General features: G+C 34.1%; 1 protein-coding gene across 1 annotated transcript in view; it reads right to left on the bottom strand.

Annotated features, from left to right (window-relative positions):
• Cds (CDP-diacylglycerol synthase) overlaps nucleotides 1-13,239 on the bottom strand; it is a 30,217-nt gene that overhangs the window by 8,507 nt on the left and 8,471 nt on the right. Inside the window, exons 3-9 of the mRNA XM_075303980.1 lie at nucleotides 7,713-7,834; nucleotides 7,491-7,587; nucleotides 7,259-7,435; nucleotides 6,993-7,185; nucleotides 878-1,173; nucleotides 684-815; nucleotides 486-620 (exon numbers count right to left, since the gene is read on the bottom strand). Of these exons, the coding sequence (XP_075160095.1) occupies nucleotides 486-620; nucleotides 684-815; nucleotides 878-1,173; nucleotides 6,993-7,185; nucleotides 7,259-7,435; nucleotides 7,491-7,587; nucleotides 7,713-7,834 (1,152 nt within the window). The remainder of the gene's footprint in view (nucleotides 1-485; nucleotides 621-683; nucleotides 816-877; nucleotides 1,174-6,992; nucleotides 7,186-7,258; nucleotides 7,436-7,490; nucleotides 7,588-7,712; nucleotides 7,835-13,239) is intronic.

The following is a 13,239-nucleotide window of genomic DNA, read 5'->3' as shown; positions in this document are numbered from 1 at the left end:
GTATAATATAGTCGGCTCCGTCCGACTTTTCTTACTTGTTTTGAGTATATTTATGGAAAAAGTTAGAAGAGCTGGTATGCTTGTACCGAACCACTTTCCTCCAATGTCATGCCCATGTAAAAGTATTACTGCTGATATATGTACAAAGAAGTTGTTACCTAATTTGGCGGAGGCATACTTGTACTCATTTTTGCCAAAAAATCACAAATTTTAAAAAATAACAGGTAATGCTTGCTATTTCAGCAAACAGTGACAGTTTTCCTTTCTTCAGCAGACTTTCTGCTATTTTAGCAGATTTTTCTGCTGTGTCTACTTTGGCTAATTAGATATGAAAATGTTATGTTTATCGGTCTATTTTATGCCCGCAAAAGCGTTTGGGTATAATATCTGCCTGAAAATGTTTGTAACATCGTCTCTAAGTCGCCACCTGATCTGTCCATCCATGTAGAACGACCCCATTCCGCAATACCTATCTATGCACTTACCTGTGTTAACAATTTCGATGGAGATGGAGTTCTTATGAAACTAGAAATGTAGACATTCACAAATGTTGCCATCAAAAACTGGCAATCGAAACGATCCATAATACCACCATGGCCAGGTATCATATCACCGAAATCCTAAAGAATAAACAAACATTGAAAATTAACCACATCTGATGTCTGTTGCAAAAATAAGCATACCTTAATTTTAAAAGCTCTCTTAAAACCTGATGCAAAGAAACCACCGAATGGACCAATGATCGAACTAAACAAACTTAAAGATATTGAATGCCAAACGAATGGGATCATTCTTATAGATTTTCCAATACCGAACTGAAAAGTAAGAAGAAAATATTATTGAGTTGTTAGTTATTTTATAATCATTGTTAGCTTACCACACTCAAACTGTATTCTTGTGGAGTAAACAAATAACTTGGCTCACAACTCATCGACATGCTTCCCAATTCTTCTGAATACACTATGGGACATACAAAATATTGATAATGGCACAATATGTATGAGAATATAAGTCCAAAGACCACTGTGGCGAAACCACCACCAATGAAACCTTCCCATGTTTTCTTTGGACTTAATTTAATAAGAGGAGTTTTTCCGAAGAAGAAACCAAACATGTATGCCATAACATCATTGCATACAATCATTGAAACGGGAACAATGAACCAAATAAGACCTGAAAGGAAAGTAGGAGAAAAATAAATGTTAAAAAGGTGTATACATATACATTTTTTTTTTGTTTGCAATCATGCTCAACCGTAGAATCATTTTCTGCAACTGCCATACATATATTTTTAAAGCCATTACCACCAATACCATGACGAATTTAACATACTACGTAAAATAGCAAATGAAACTGCTAAAGAAAATAACTTCATAGTTTCTTGTGCCTACGATGCGCTTAAAGAGTAGTAATAAATAGGCTTATTTATTAGGCACAAGTAGTACAAAAAGTATCACTCGTCATAAAAGTGGCACACTTTTTCATATAGAAAAGAGACAATGAAAAGCATTTATATCAGTGTGTTATAATGTAATTCACTAACCACACAACTATTTTATGACCATTTCATTGAAACCCACTCATTGGAATTTAATATTCGGGAGATTGACTTGGTTAGTGCATACTTTGTGTATACTTTTAGGCGGTACACGTATCCAAAATATGGTAAAAATGGAAAATTGCTTATTCGACTCGAAGACTTGATTTCTTTAATCGATTTCTGTAATCTTTAGGGGATTGGGGATCAAAATGTACTAAAATATTACTGTATAAATGATAGGAAATTAGAAGTGGCAGAGTATGACAAAAAGGTGGCACAAATTTTCTGTGCATACTTTTAGGCAGTACACGTATCCACGCTATGGTAAAAATGGAAAATTGCTTATTCGACTCGAAGACTCGATTATTTGTAAAGACATCGATCATTTATGTAATCTTTAGGAGATTGGGGATCAATAAATGATTGGAAATTAGAAGTGGCAGAGTATGACAAAAAGGTGGCACAAAAGTACGTCAAATATTCCACTTATTTGTATAAGTGGAATAAAGGTATAAGCGGTATCACAAAAGAACAAAAATTTTCAACGTGAAATAGACAACTATACGGTATTCAAAGGACCTAATTATACCCTAAACCACATAGTGATCAGGGTATAATAACTTTGATCGGCCAAAAAATGTGCCTACCACAAATATTGATTTTAGACCCCATAAAATATGAGTCGATCTAGCGCTTGGTGTCCGTCCATCCGTCTGTCCATGTATTTGTTGTTCGCAGGATTCCGGTCGCAATTATTAACCGATTTTAATGAAATTTGGTACAGGGCGCATCAAATTTAGATATATCTCCCATATACATATATGTAACGCCCGATTTCGACGAATGGGGTTACGTTGCGCTTTTTTTACTAACCGATCATCGTCAAATTTGGCACAAAGTAATCTTTTTCATCACCCTTTCATCGAAATCGGTCCATATTTAGATATAGCTCCCATATATATGTATAGCCCGATTTTCCCAAATTTGGCCACAAAACCCTTATTTATTACCCGATCTTACTCAAATTTAGCAAAAGGTAACCTTCCGCAGTATCAACCAAACCTGCCAAATATCATCTAATCGGTTCAGATTTAGATATAGCTCCCATATATATGTATCACCCGATTTTTTAAACCTAATAACCCTATTTTTTTTTTTTTTTTTCAAAATAGCCTTATTTATTACGCGATCTTACTAAAATTTAGCACAAACCTGGCAAATATTGTCAAAATCGGTTCAGATTTAGATATAGCTGCCACATATATGTATTACACGATTTTGAAAAATTTGCCCCTAATAACCATATTTTTGACCATAGAGGCCTCATTTATTATCAGATCTTACTCAAATTTAGCACAAGGTAACCTTCTATGGTATCAATCAAACTTGCCAAATATTATCCAAATTGGTTCAGATTTAGATATAGCTCCCATATATAACAGGTTGGCTGATAAGTCCCCGGTCTGACACATAGATGGCGTCGCTAGTATTAAATGCATATTATTTTTATATAGTACCAACTTTCAAATGATTCATGTCAAAATTTGACGTCTGTAATTCTGTCAATTAGTTTGTGAGATAGAGCGTCTTTTGTGAAGCAACTTTTGTTATTGTGAAAAAAAGAATTTCGTGTTTTGATAAAATACTGTTTTCTGACGGGAAAAAATACGGTGGAAGCAAAAACTTGGCATGATAATGAGTTTCCGGACTCTGCCCAGGGAAATCAACAATTGATTGGTACGCAAAATTCAAGCGTGGTGAAATGAGCACGGAGGACGGTGAACGCAGTGGACGCCCGAAAGAGGTGGTTACCGACGAAAGCACCAAAAAAATCCACAAAATGATTTTGAATGACCGTAAAATGAAGTTGATCGAGATAGCAGAGGCCTTAAAGATATCAAAGGAACGTGTTGGTCATATCATTCATCAATATTTCGATATGCGGAAGCTCTGTGCAAAATGGGTGCCGCGCGAGCTCACATTTGACCAAAAACAAAAACGTGTTGATGATTCTGAGCGGTGTTTGCAGCTGTAAACTCGTAATGCACCCGAGTTTTTCCGTCGATATGTGACAATGAAAAAAACATGGCTCCATCACTACACTTCTGAGTCCAATCGACAGTCGGCTGAGTGGACAGCGACCGGTGAACCGTCTCCGAAGCGTGGAAAGACTCAAAAGTCCGCTGGCAAAGTAATGGTCTCCGTTTTTTGGGATGCGCATGGAATTTTAATTATCTTGAGAAGGGGAAAACCATCAACAGTTACTATTATATGGCGTTATTGGAGCGTTTGAAGGTTGAAATCGCGACAAAACGACCCCATATGAAGAAGAAAAAAGTGTTGTTCCACCAAGACAACGCACCGTGCCACAAGACATTGAGAACGATGGCAAAATTCCATGAATTGGGCTTCGAATTGCTTCCCCACCCACCGTATTCTCCAGATCTGGCCCCCAGCGACTTTTTCTTGTTCTCAGACCTCAAAAGGATGCTCGCAGGGAAAAAATTTGGCTGCAATGAAGAGGTGATCGCCGAAACTGAGGCCTATTTTGAGGCAAAACCGAAGGAGTACTACCAAAGTGGTATCAAAAAATTGGAAGGTCGTTATAATCTTTGTATCGCTCTTGAAGGGAACTATGTTGAATAATAAAAACGAATTTTGACAAAAAAATGTGTTTTTCTTTGTTAGACCGGGGACTTATCAGCCAACCTGTTATGCATCGCTCAATTTTCCCAACGTTTGCCATAATACTCTTATTTATTAACCAACATTATTTAAATTTCAAATTTTGGTGTATTAGACGATCTATTTAGCAATACATGTAGCTTGTACATAAATATATTGGCCGATTTGCAAAAATTTGGATTTATTACCCAAACTAATTGAATGATTTCCTTTTTTTTTAATAATGGAAGCAATATTAGTGGCATACAAACTCTGTAGGTTCAGAATCAGCTCCTAATATCAAACATTTCTGTTCAGATTATGATAAAATTCCCATAACTATGTACCCCTTAATGTTCTTACATATGGAAATGCGGGTTATCTCCCAATCGTACACCACTCATACCCCACAAACAATGTTTACTAATTCAGTGGGGCTGGTTTAGGGTATGATATAGTCGGCCCCGCCCGACTTTCTACTTTACTCACTTGTTTTGTATTTATTCGATCGATAATTTCAATTATTTCTTAGCATAGCGATCATATCAGTAATCTCGGTTTTTGGAATTCTATGGAATTCTATGCTTTATTCAGTTTAAAAAAAAAAGTTTTTTTGATTAAAATGAAAGTTCGAATAGAACAACAAGTATATACAGCACTAAGTTCGGCCGGGCCGAATTTTAAATACCCACCACCATGAACCAAATATTAGGCTTTCCTTTGAAATTTCAGGAGGGCTTGAGGACTTGAGGACACTTTCCGAAGATAAATTTAAAGATTTCACCTATGAGGACTATATCAGATTCTGGATTTATAAGAACCATTTTTGTTTGAGTTTTGGAGGAATCATTAACATCTCTTGTAAGTGTGCAAGAAAATTATAAAATAACGTCTTAATTTGAAATCTTAAATCTGTGGAAGTAAAATATGAAAATTTTACATTGAGTTTCAAGCAATTTTCATGATCAGTGCGCCTTCTACACCCTCAAGAAGTGAAGTCGGTCTATATGGAGGCATTATCAAATGGACCGATAAAATCTTAATCCGATACACGTTTTTGTGAGCCTAAAATATCAGAATATTTACAAATTCAGGCAAATCAGATAAAAACTACGGTTTCTAGAAACCCAAGGAGATAAATCGGGAGATCGTTCTTATGGGGGCTATACTAAAATATGGACCGATACTCACCGTTTTCGGCACACCTCTTTATGACCCGAAAATACCTCTAGATTTCCAATTTCAGGCAAATAGGATAAAAACTTCGGATTCTAGAAGCCCAAGAAGTAAAATCGGGAAATCGGTCTATATGGGGGCTATACCAAAATATGGACCGATACTCACAATTTTTGGCACACCTCTTTATGGTCGTAAAATACCTCTAGATTTCAAATTTCAGGCAAATCGGGAGGTCGTTTTATATGGGGACCATACCAAAACATGGACCGATACTCACAATTTTTGGCACACGTATTTGTGGTCCTACAATACCTCTAGATTTCCAATTTCAAGTAAATTGAATAAAAACTGCGGTTTCTATAAGCCCAAGAAGTAAAATCGGGAAATCGGTCTATATGGGGGCTATACCAAAATATGGACCGATACTCACAATTTTTGGCACACCTCTTTATGGTCACAAAATACCTCTAGATTTCAAATTTCAGGCAAATTGGATAAAAACTACGATTTCTATAAGCCCAAGACCCCAAATCGGGAGGTCGTTTTATATGGGGACCATACCAAAACATGGACCGATACTCACAATTTTTGGCACACGTATTTGTGGTCCTACAATACCTCTAGATTTCCAATTTCAAGTAAATTGAATAAAAACTGCGGTTTCTATAAGCCCAAGAAGTAAAATCGGGAGATCGGTCTATATGGGGGCTATACCAAAACATGGACCGATACTAACCATTTTTGGCACACCTCTTTATGGTCATAAAATATCTCTAGATTTCAAATTTCAGGCAAATTGGATAAAAACTTCGATTTCTATAAGCCCAAGACCTCAAATCGGGAGGTCGTTTTATATGGGGACCATACCAAAACATGGACCGATACTCACAATTTTTGGCACACGTATTTGTGGTCCTACAATACCTCTAGATTTCCAATTTTAAGTAAATTGAATAAAAACTGCGATTTCTATAAGCCCAAGAAGTAAAATCGGGAGATCGGTCTATATGGGGGCTATACCAAAACATGGACCGATACTCACCATTTTTGGCACACCTCTTTATAGTCATAAAATACATCTAGGCAAATTGGATAAAAACTACGATTTCTATAAGCCCAAGACCACAAATCGGGAGGTCGGTTTATATGGGGACTATATCAAAACCTGGACCGATATAGCCCATCTTCGAACTTGATCTGCCTGCAGACAAAGGACGAGTTTGTGCAAAATTTCAGCACGATTGCTTCATTATTGAAGACTGTAGCGTGATTACAACAGACAGACAGACAGACAGACGGACATCGTTATATCGTCTTAGAATTTCTCCCTGATCAAGAATATATATACTTTATATAGTCGGAAATCGATATTTCGATGTGTTACAAACGGAATGACAAACTTATTATACCCCCATCACCATTCTATGGTGGTGGGTATAAAAAAGGCTAAAAAGTTCGAATAGAACAAAAAAGGCTATAATTAAAAAGTATAATCGCTTGAAAAAAGTGGCAAATTTTCCACTAAAGTGACACAACGGTAACACACTCTCCGGATCAATTGAAACCCCAACCTTCGATCGAGCTGTAGTACACATACAAACAAACTTACCTTCAAAAATATTTTGTATTATCAAATAACTTTGAGTTACAACAATCAACAACGAAACATGAGTCCAAGCGAAGAGGCTGAATTGTTTCATATAGTATTTCTTGACCAGCGACAAAACGAACCAAACAAATCCTATGCAATATAATGCAAAGGAAAGGAAACGGTGATAGGTGACCATGAATTTCAGATATTCCTAATATTAGATTATAAAAAAGTATATTATATAAAAAATAGTAATTTATACAAATATGATTGAGATTACATACCACTCGATTAATGGCTACTCCAAAATAATCAACCAAATTTTCACCATAGAAAAAGTAATTTGATGTTAAAAGGAAATACCACGAAAGACTTCTGAACCATGGTAAGCCGTGTATACGATAGACTTGATAACCAATGGAAATTATTTCTTGGAAACATTTTACTTGCACCAAAAGTGTCTATAAAGAATATATGTAGACAAATAAATGGATTTATATAGAATATTATACATACGGTAATCATTAGAGCTAATGGGCCACCATATATAATTAAGCAAAAACCACATATCATAATCCATGTGAATATTCCACGAATGACCCAATTTTTCCATCTACATATAGAGTATAAAAACCACAAAAACTATTAAATAAATATTTAAACAATTGGAAATTGCATAAAATATAAAAGTTTTTTTGTTTGTTTTTGTATTCATATCGATGTTTTTATATAACTTACCTATCTGGCAAATCTTTGAGAGCTGAATCAAGAATCTCGGGTGTTTTATCTGTACCCTGAGGTAACGTTTTCGATAAATCGTCAACAATTTTTTCTTCTGGCTTCTCATCTTCTGATTCAATCTGAAATTAGAAATATATCCGTATAGTCAGATAAATCAAATCTAACTAAAATCCTTTTTTCAATCATAATCTGCAATAATCAAAAGATCAGAGTAAATCTACATGTTTCTTGAAATGCATCTAGGTTAGGTATACAGGCAGCAAGTTATTTTTAGATTCACATCGACTATTCAGTACATTGTACAATAAGTGCTGCCCGATTCTATGTTTAGCTCAATGGCAAGGGACCTCCTATTTACATTACACACACAAAAAAATATTTTTTGTCTTTAATCACGAAATTAATTGATCCAAAATGATAGTATCAATTAAAAAAATAATTTAAAGTCAATTAAAAAATTAATTGATGTTATTAATGTTTGTTAAATAAATGAAATGAAATGATTGATTTTTGTTTCAATTAATAAATTTGTTGAATCAGTTAAATGTTTAATTAAATATTTTTTAAAACTCAATTAAGACGTTAATTGGACAAATGTTAGTGAAATTGTTTTCTGTGCAGTGAAATCACTTGGAGAAGCTTTGAAACAATCAGAAATGTCACCAGCATTAATGAGAGGGAAAGAATTGAAAGCATTTTTTGTTGTTTGGACGAGACTGGGATTGAAACCATTTGTATACAAAACGGGCATGTTAACCAAACGAATTTAACGCACCATAAAACACATTTTTTAAATGCGTACAAAGTAACAAAAAAATACGGTGATACCAACCTCTTCAGAATGTATGTTTGTGGATCATAAATTGATTAAAACTGTGGCCAAAACAATCTAAAAAGTGTAATTGGATGAGCGTTTTGTGTGATGACTACACACAAAAAAATGTTTGCCTTCAATCACGAAATTAATTGATCCAATTGATTTTTAATTGAAATGTCTTCAGACACAGAAATGATAGTATCAATTAAAAAATTTATTGAAAGTCAATTTAAAAATTAATGGCTCCAATTAAAAAATTAATAATACTATTAACCCTTTCACTACCGATGTCCACTTAGAAGGACATTCGAAAAAGACACCAAACTCTATTTTTCCACTTAGTTTCGATTTATTTCTCGATGTTATTTTAAAGTGGAGACTTTAATCTAACTAAGCTATAAATATTTTCTATATTGGTGAGCACTAAAATACATTTTTAAAAACTTCTTTAGCAATAAACGAAAAATATGAAAATTTGAGACAATTTTTCTATTGTATGTTTCTAGTAAATGGACATTCATACAAAAACTATAGCTGATACTTTTTCGGGTTCATTTTTGTATTTTTTCTCACACTATGAAAAATATTATAGGCCAAATAGCGCCTGTTTTCGTAAGGCCATTTGGTTACAATTCAAGAATCAAGTTTTTAGAACAAGCTCATATAGCTCGTGAAGTAATTGAGGTAGGTTCTCAAAATTGAGGTAGGTTCTACATGCCGTTAGTACTAGTAAAAACAGATGAAAAATGAAAGTTTTTAACATCAGGTTTATTTCAGTAGTGAAAGGGTTAATTTTCATTTCAATTAAAAAATTTGTTGAATCAATTAAATTTTTAATTGAATGTTTTTTAAAACTCATTTAAGACTTTAAGGTGTGTACTAAGTTCGAGTTTAGCCGCTAAAGTGAAAACTAAATCAACAAAAAAGGCATAAAATTATACATATTTGTTGCAAATTTTATTATAAATTGGGGAATAGCCCAAAGCAAATTTTCACAATGTTTGTAATCCTTAAAATGGATTATTGAAGAAAAGTAATCGTGGAAAAATGACGATTTTAGCGGCTAAAGGTGAGTATTAGGTTCGAGTTTAGCCGCTAAAATGGCAATTTTTTCACGATTACTTTTCTTTAATAGTCCTTTTTTTTATTGAAGACGTCTAATTTTATACCTTTTTTGCTGATATATTTTTGGTTTTAGCGGCTAAACTGGAACTTAGTACCAGTGTTCCCAGTATTGGGGATTTTTCCCCAAATTGGGGATAATTTTTGTGAATGGGGACGAAATGTTAGGAGTAGTTTTGTTTTGCAGAAATAGGTTATATAACTTTAAGTCGAATTTATTTCTCTTTTTATAAAATAATATAATATATAAAACTCAAAGCAAAAAAATAAATAAATAAAAAAAATTAAATGAATAGATTGTCATGATAAGTCCCTATTAATTTAGAAGTTTATTCTGTTTAATTTAATATTATAATTAGTTCAAGCTTTTATTTTTTATCTTAGTTTAATTAATTTTAATTTTAAATGTTTTTGTAGTCTTATTGTAATTTATGTTAAATTGGCCACCTGAGGCTTCGAATTATGAAATTTAAATAAATAAAATAAAATTTCTGAGTTGGGGACTTGGGGATTTGGTGGGGAATTTCCACAAATTTAAGGATTTTTTTGGGATTTTTTAGATAAAACAGTTAAACTTTTTTAACAAAATTTTATTTCTATAGGAAATTTTGTCAAAATTTTATTTCTGTAGAAAATTTTGTCAACATTTTTTTCTATAGAAAATTATGTCAAAATTGTATTTCTATTTATTTGCTAAAAATGTATTTCTATAGAAAATTTTGTCAAAATTTTATTTCTATAGAAAATGTTTAGCAACTTTGGCAACGTGTCTACCACCCAATTTTACTACTTGAATATTTAGAAGTAAATTTTTGTTCATAAATACAAGGTGACCGAACTCCCATTTTTATATCTCCAGAATTTATTCCTCCATGTTGTGGTTCGAAATTTTAATCTTGCTTGCTGGATTTGACAAAGTTTTAATTTTTAAATTATTACTGATTTTCTACAGCAGAGCCTTTTGCTTTATTTTTTGTTTTCAAAAAAAAACTTGTAAAAAATGTATTGGGGATTTTTGTGAGAAATCTAAGTTTAAATTGGGGATTTTTGGGGACGAAAACATCATAATTTGGGGATAATAGCCAGAAAAATACTGGCAACACTGCTTAGTACCCACCTTAAAGTCGAACTTAATACCCACCTTTAATTGAAAAAATTTTCGTGAAATTTTTCTCTGTGTATATTAAGCAAATTAATCAATAAATTTTATCCTCAGTACATCTTGGTTGATATGAGTTAATTTTTCTTAGCTGCTGGTTTTTAAAAGTACCAGCAATGAAAATACCGCAAGACCAATCCCTGAAGACAGTATTGAGTGTAGGCCTGACCGTACTTTTATAGTTATACCCTTCACCACTACTGGGGTAATAAGTTTATGCTTTTGTACACAGAAAAATATCACCAAAATATTTCCTTAAAAATTTGATTGAAGTTTAATATTTTCAATTAATAAATTAATTGATACAATTAACGTGTTAATCAATATGATTGAATATTTAAAAAATTTTAATTAAAAAATTAATTTATACAATTAATTTTTTAATCAAACTCGGAAGACTAAGTCAATTAAAAAAGTGATCGTTTTGTTTTAATTTTTAGTTAAAATTTATTTCAAACAATCAATTTTTTAATCAAACTAATAACACTAAGCCAGTCAAGAAAGTAATTGAAAATATGTAGTTACGTTTTTAATGAGAAAATGAATAGAATTTTGCAATCAACATCAATTAAATTTCTAATTGAATCAATTAAAAAATTAATCGAAATTTGCTAATGAAATCAATTAGTTATTTAATCAAGTATTTTTTAATGTCCAATTAAAACTGTGATTGATACTATCATTTTCGTGATTGAAGACATTTCAATTAAAAAAATTAATTGGACAAATTAATTTCGTGATTGAATTAGAAAAAAAAAAATTGTGTGTATGTAGCACCAAGAACCAGTGTAAGACACATGGTAATCATTTTTTATACCATAGTCTTAGAATTAAATTCTGAGTCAATTAATTTTTAATTCAAATTTGGCATAGGTTTGGGAGCCACCGTGGTGCAATGGTTAGCATGCCCGCATTGCATACACAAGGTCGTGGGTTCGATTCCTGCTACGACCGAACACCAAAAAGCTTTTCAGCGTTGGATTATCCCAACTCAGTAATGCTGGTGACATTTCTGAGGGTTTCAAAACTTCTCTAAGTGGTTTCACTGCAATGTGGAACGCCGTTCGGATTCGCCTATAAAAAGGAGGTCCCTTGTCATTGAGCTTAACATGGAATCGAGCAGCACTCAGTGATAAGAGAGAAGTTCACCACTGTGGTATCACAATGGACTGAATAGTCTAAGTGAGCCTGATACATCGGGCTGCCCCATAACCTAACCTAACCTAGGGTCTTACTTCGGATCAAAGACAATCGCTATTGATTTCAGAAAATAATTTGATTTTGAACACATTTTGTAAAAATCGTTCTGATTTAGGTATTGCTGACATGGTCATAATTGACGTGTTTATCCACCGATCGTCTTCAAATTTCGTACATCGATATTTATTGTGAGTCTCACAAAACATAGGCAAATAGGTTCAGATTTAGATATAGATCCAATATATATCTTTCGTCCGATATAGACTTAATTGGCCCAAGAGATGAATACGATTAGAATTCGATTATCAGATTGGTTGTACATTAAACTCATACGAGTTCGAAGAGGTAAATTTATATCAGTGTCAGCCGTCGCCGACAAAAATGTATTACCTTGTCTACATAGCTAATCTTACCAGTTATTTCACTGCGAGAAACTTGAGGATATCCCCCACCAAATCCTCAGCCACACTATTTACTACATGGACGGCAGAAGTGCGCAGGCAGTTGAATATCAGAGTCGATGGAGTAATAATTCCGACCACAAATTACCCCAAGATTCTTGGGGTCACATTCGACAGCCTTTTTAGGTCATCTGCCCATGCCACTGCAATTTGTAATAAGCTCCGTGGTAGAAACAAGGTCCTCAAGTCACTAGCCGGCAGTACTTGGGGTGCGGACAAAGAAACCTTGCTAACTACTTATAAGGCAATTGGCCGGTCAGTGGTAAACTATGCAGCGCCAGTGTGGACACCGCAGACCAGTGATACGCAGTGGAATAACATACAAACCTGCCAGAACGCTGCTCTTAGAACTGCGACTGGGTGTCTCCGCAGCACACCCCTGGATCACCTTTATGTAGAGACAAAGATCATCCCTGTGCGAAGACACAACTACATGTTGTCAAAGCAGTATCTCCTGGGTTGTTATCGCAGTAATCATCCAAACCACCATCTTATGGATACACAACCACCACCCAGGAACGTAAGGGTTGATATACATAATCTAGAGCGCGAGATCCAGCGCTATAAAAGAGAGCCTCTAGATCAAGCAGCGTACCAGGCAGGTTTGAACAGGATTCATGAGGATACTGTAGCTGAAGCGGTGAGAAGCTACAAGGTTAATCCTGTTCTTGGAGTCCGACCACCGCCCATAGCACCGGAGGAAAGAGACCTCCCACGGCAGACTAGGGTAGTTTTGGCCCAATTAAGATCAGGCAAGTGCAGCTG

Source organism: Haematobia irritans, chromosome 4 (genome assembly GCF_050003625.1).
Source record: "Haematobia irritans isolate KBUSLIRL chromosome 4, ASM5000362v1, whole genome shotgun sequence".
NCBI classification, from domain to species: Eukaryota; Metazoa; Arthropoda; class Insecta; order Diptera; family Muscidae; genus Haematobia; species Haematobia irritans.
Note: the sequence above shows the minus strand (reverse complement) of the source record. Positions and strands in the feature narration are given on the sequence as shown.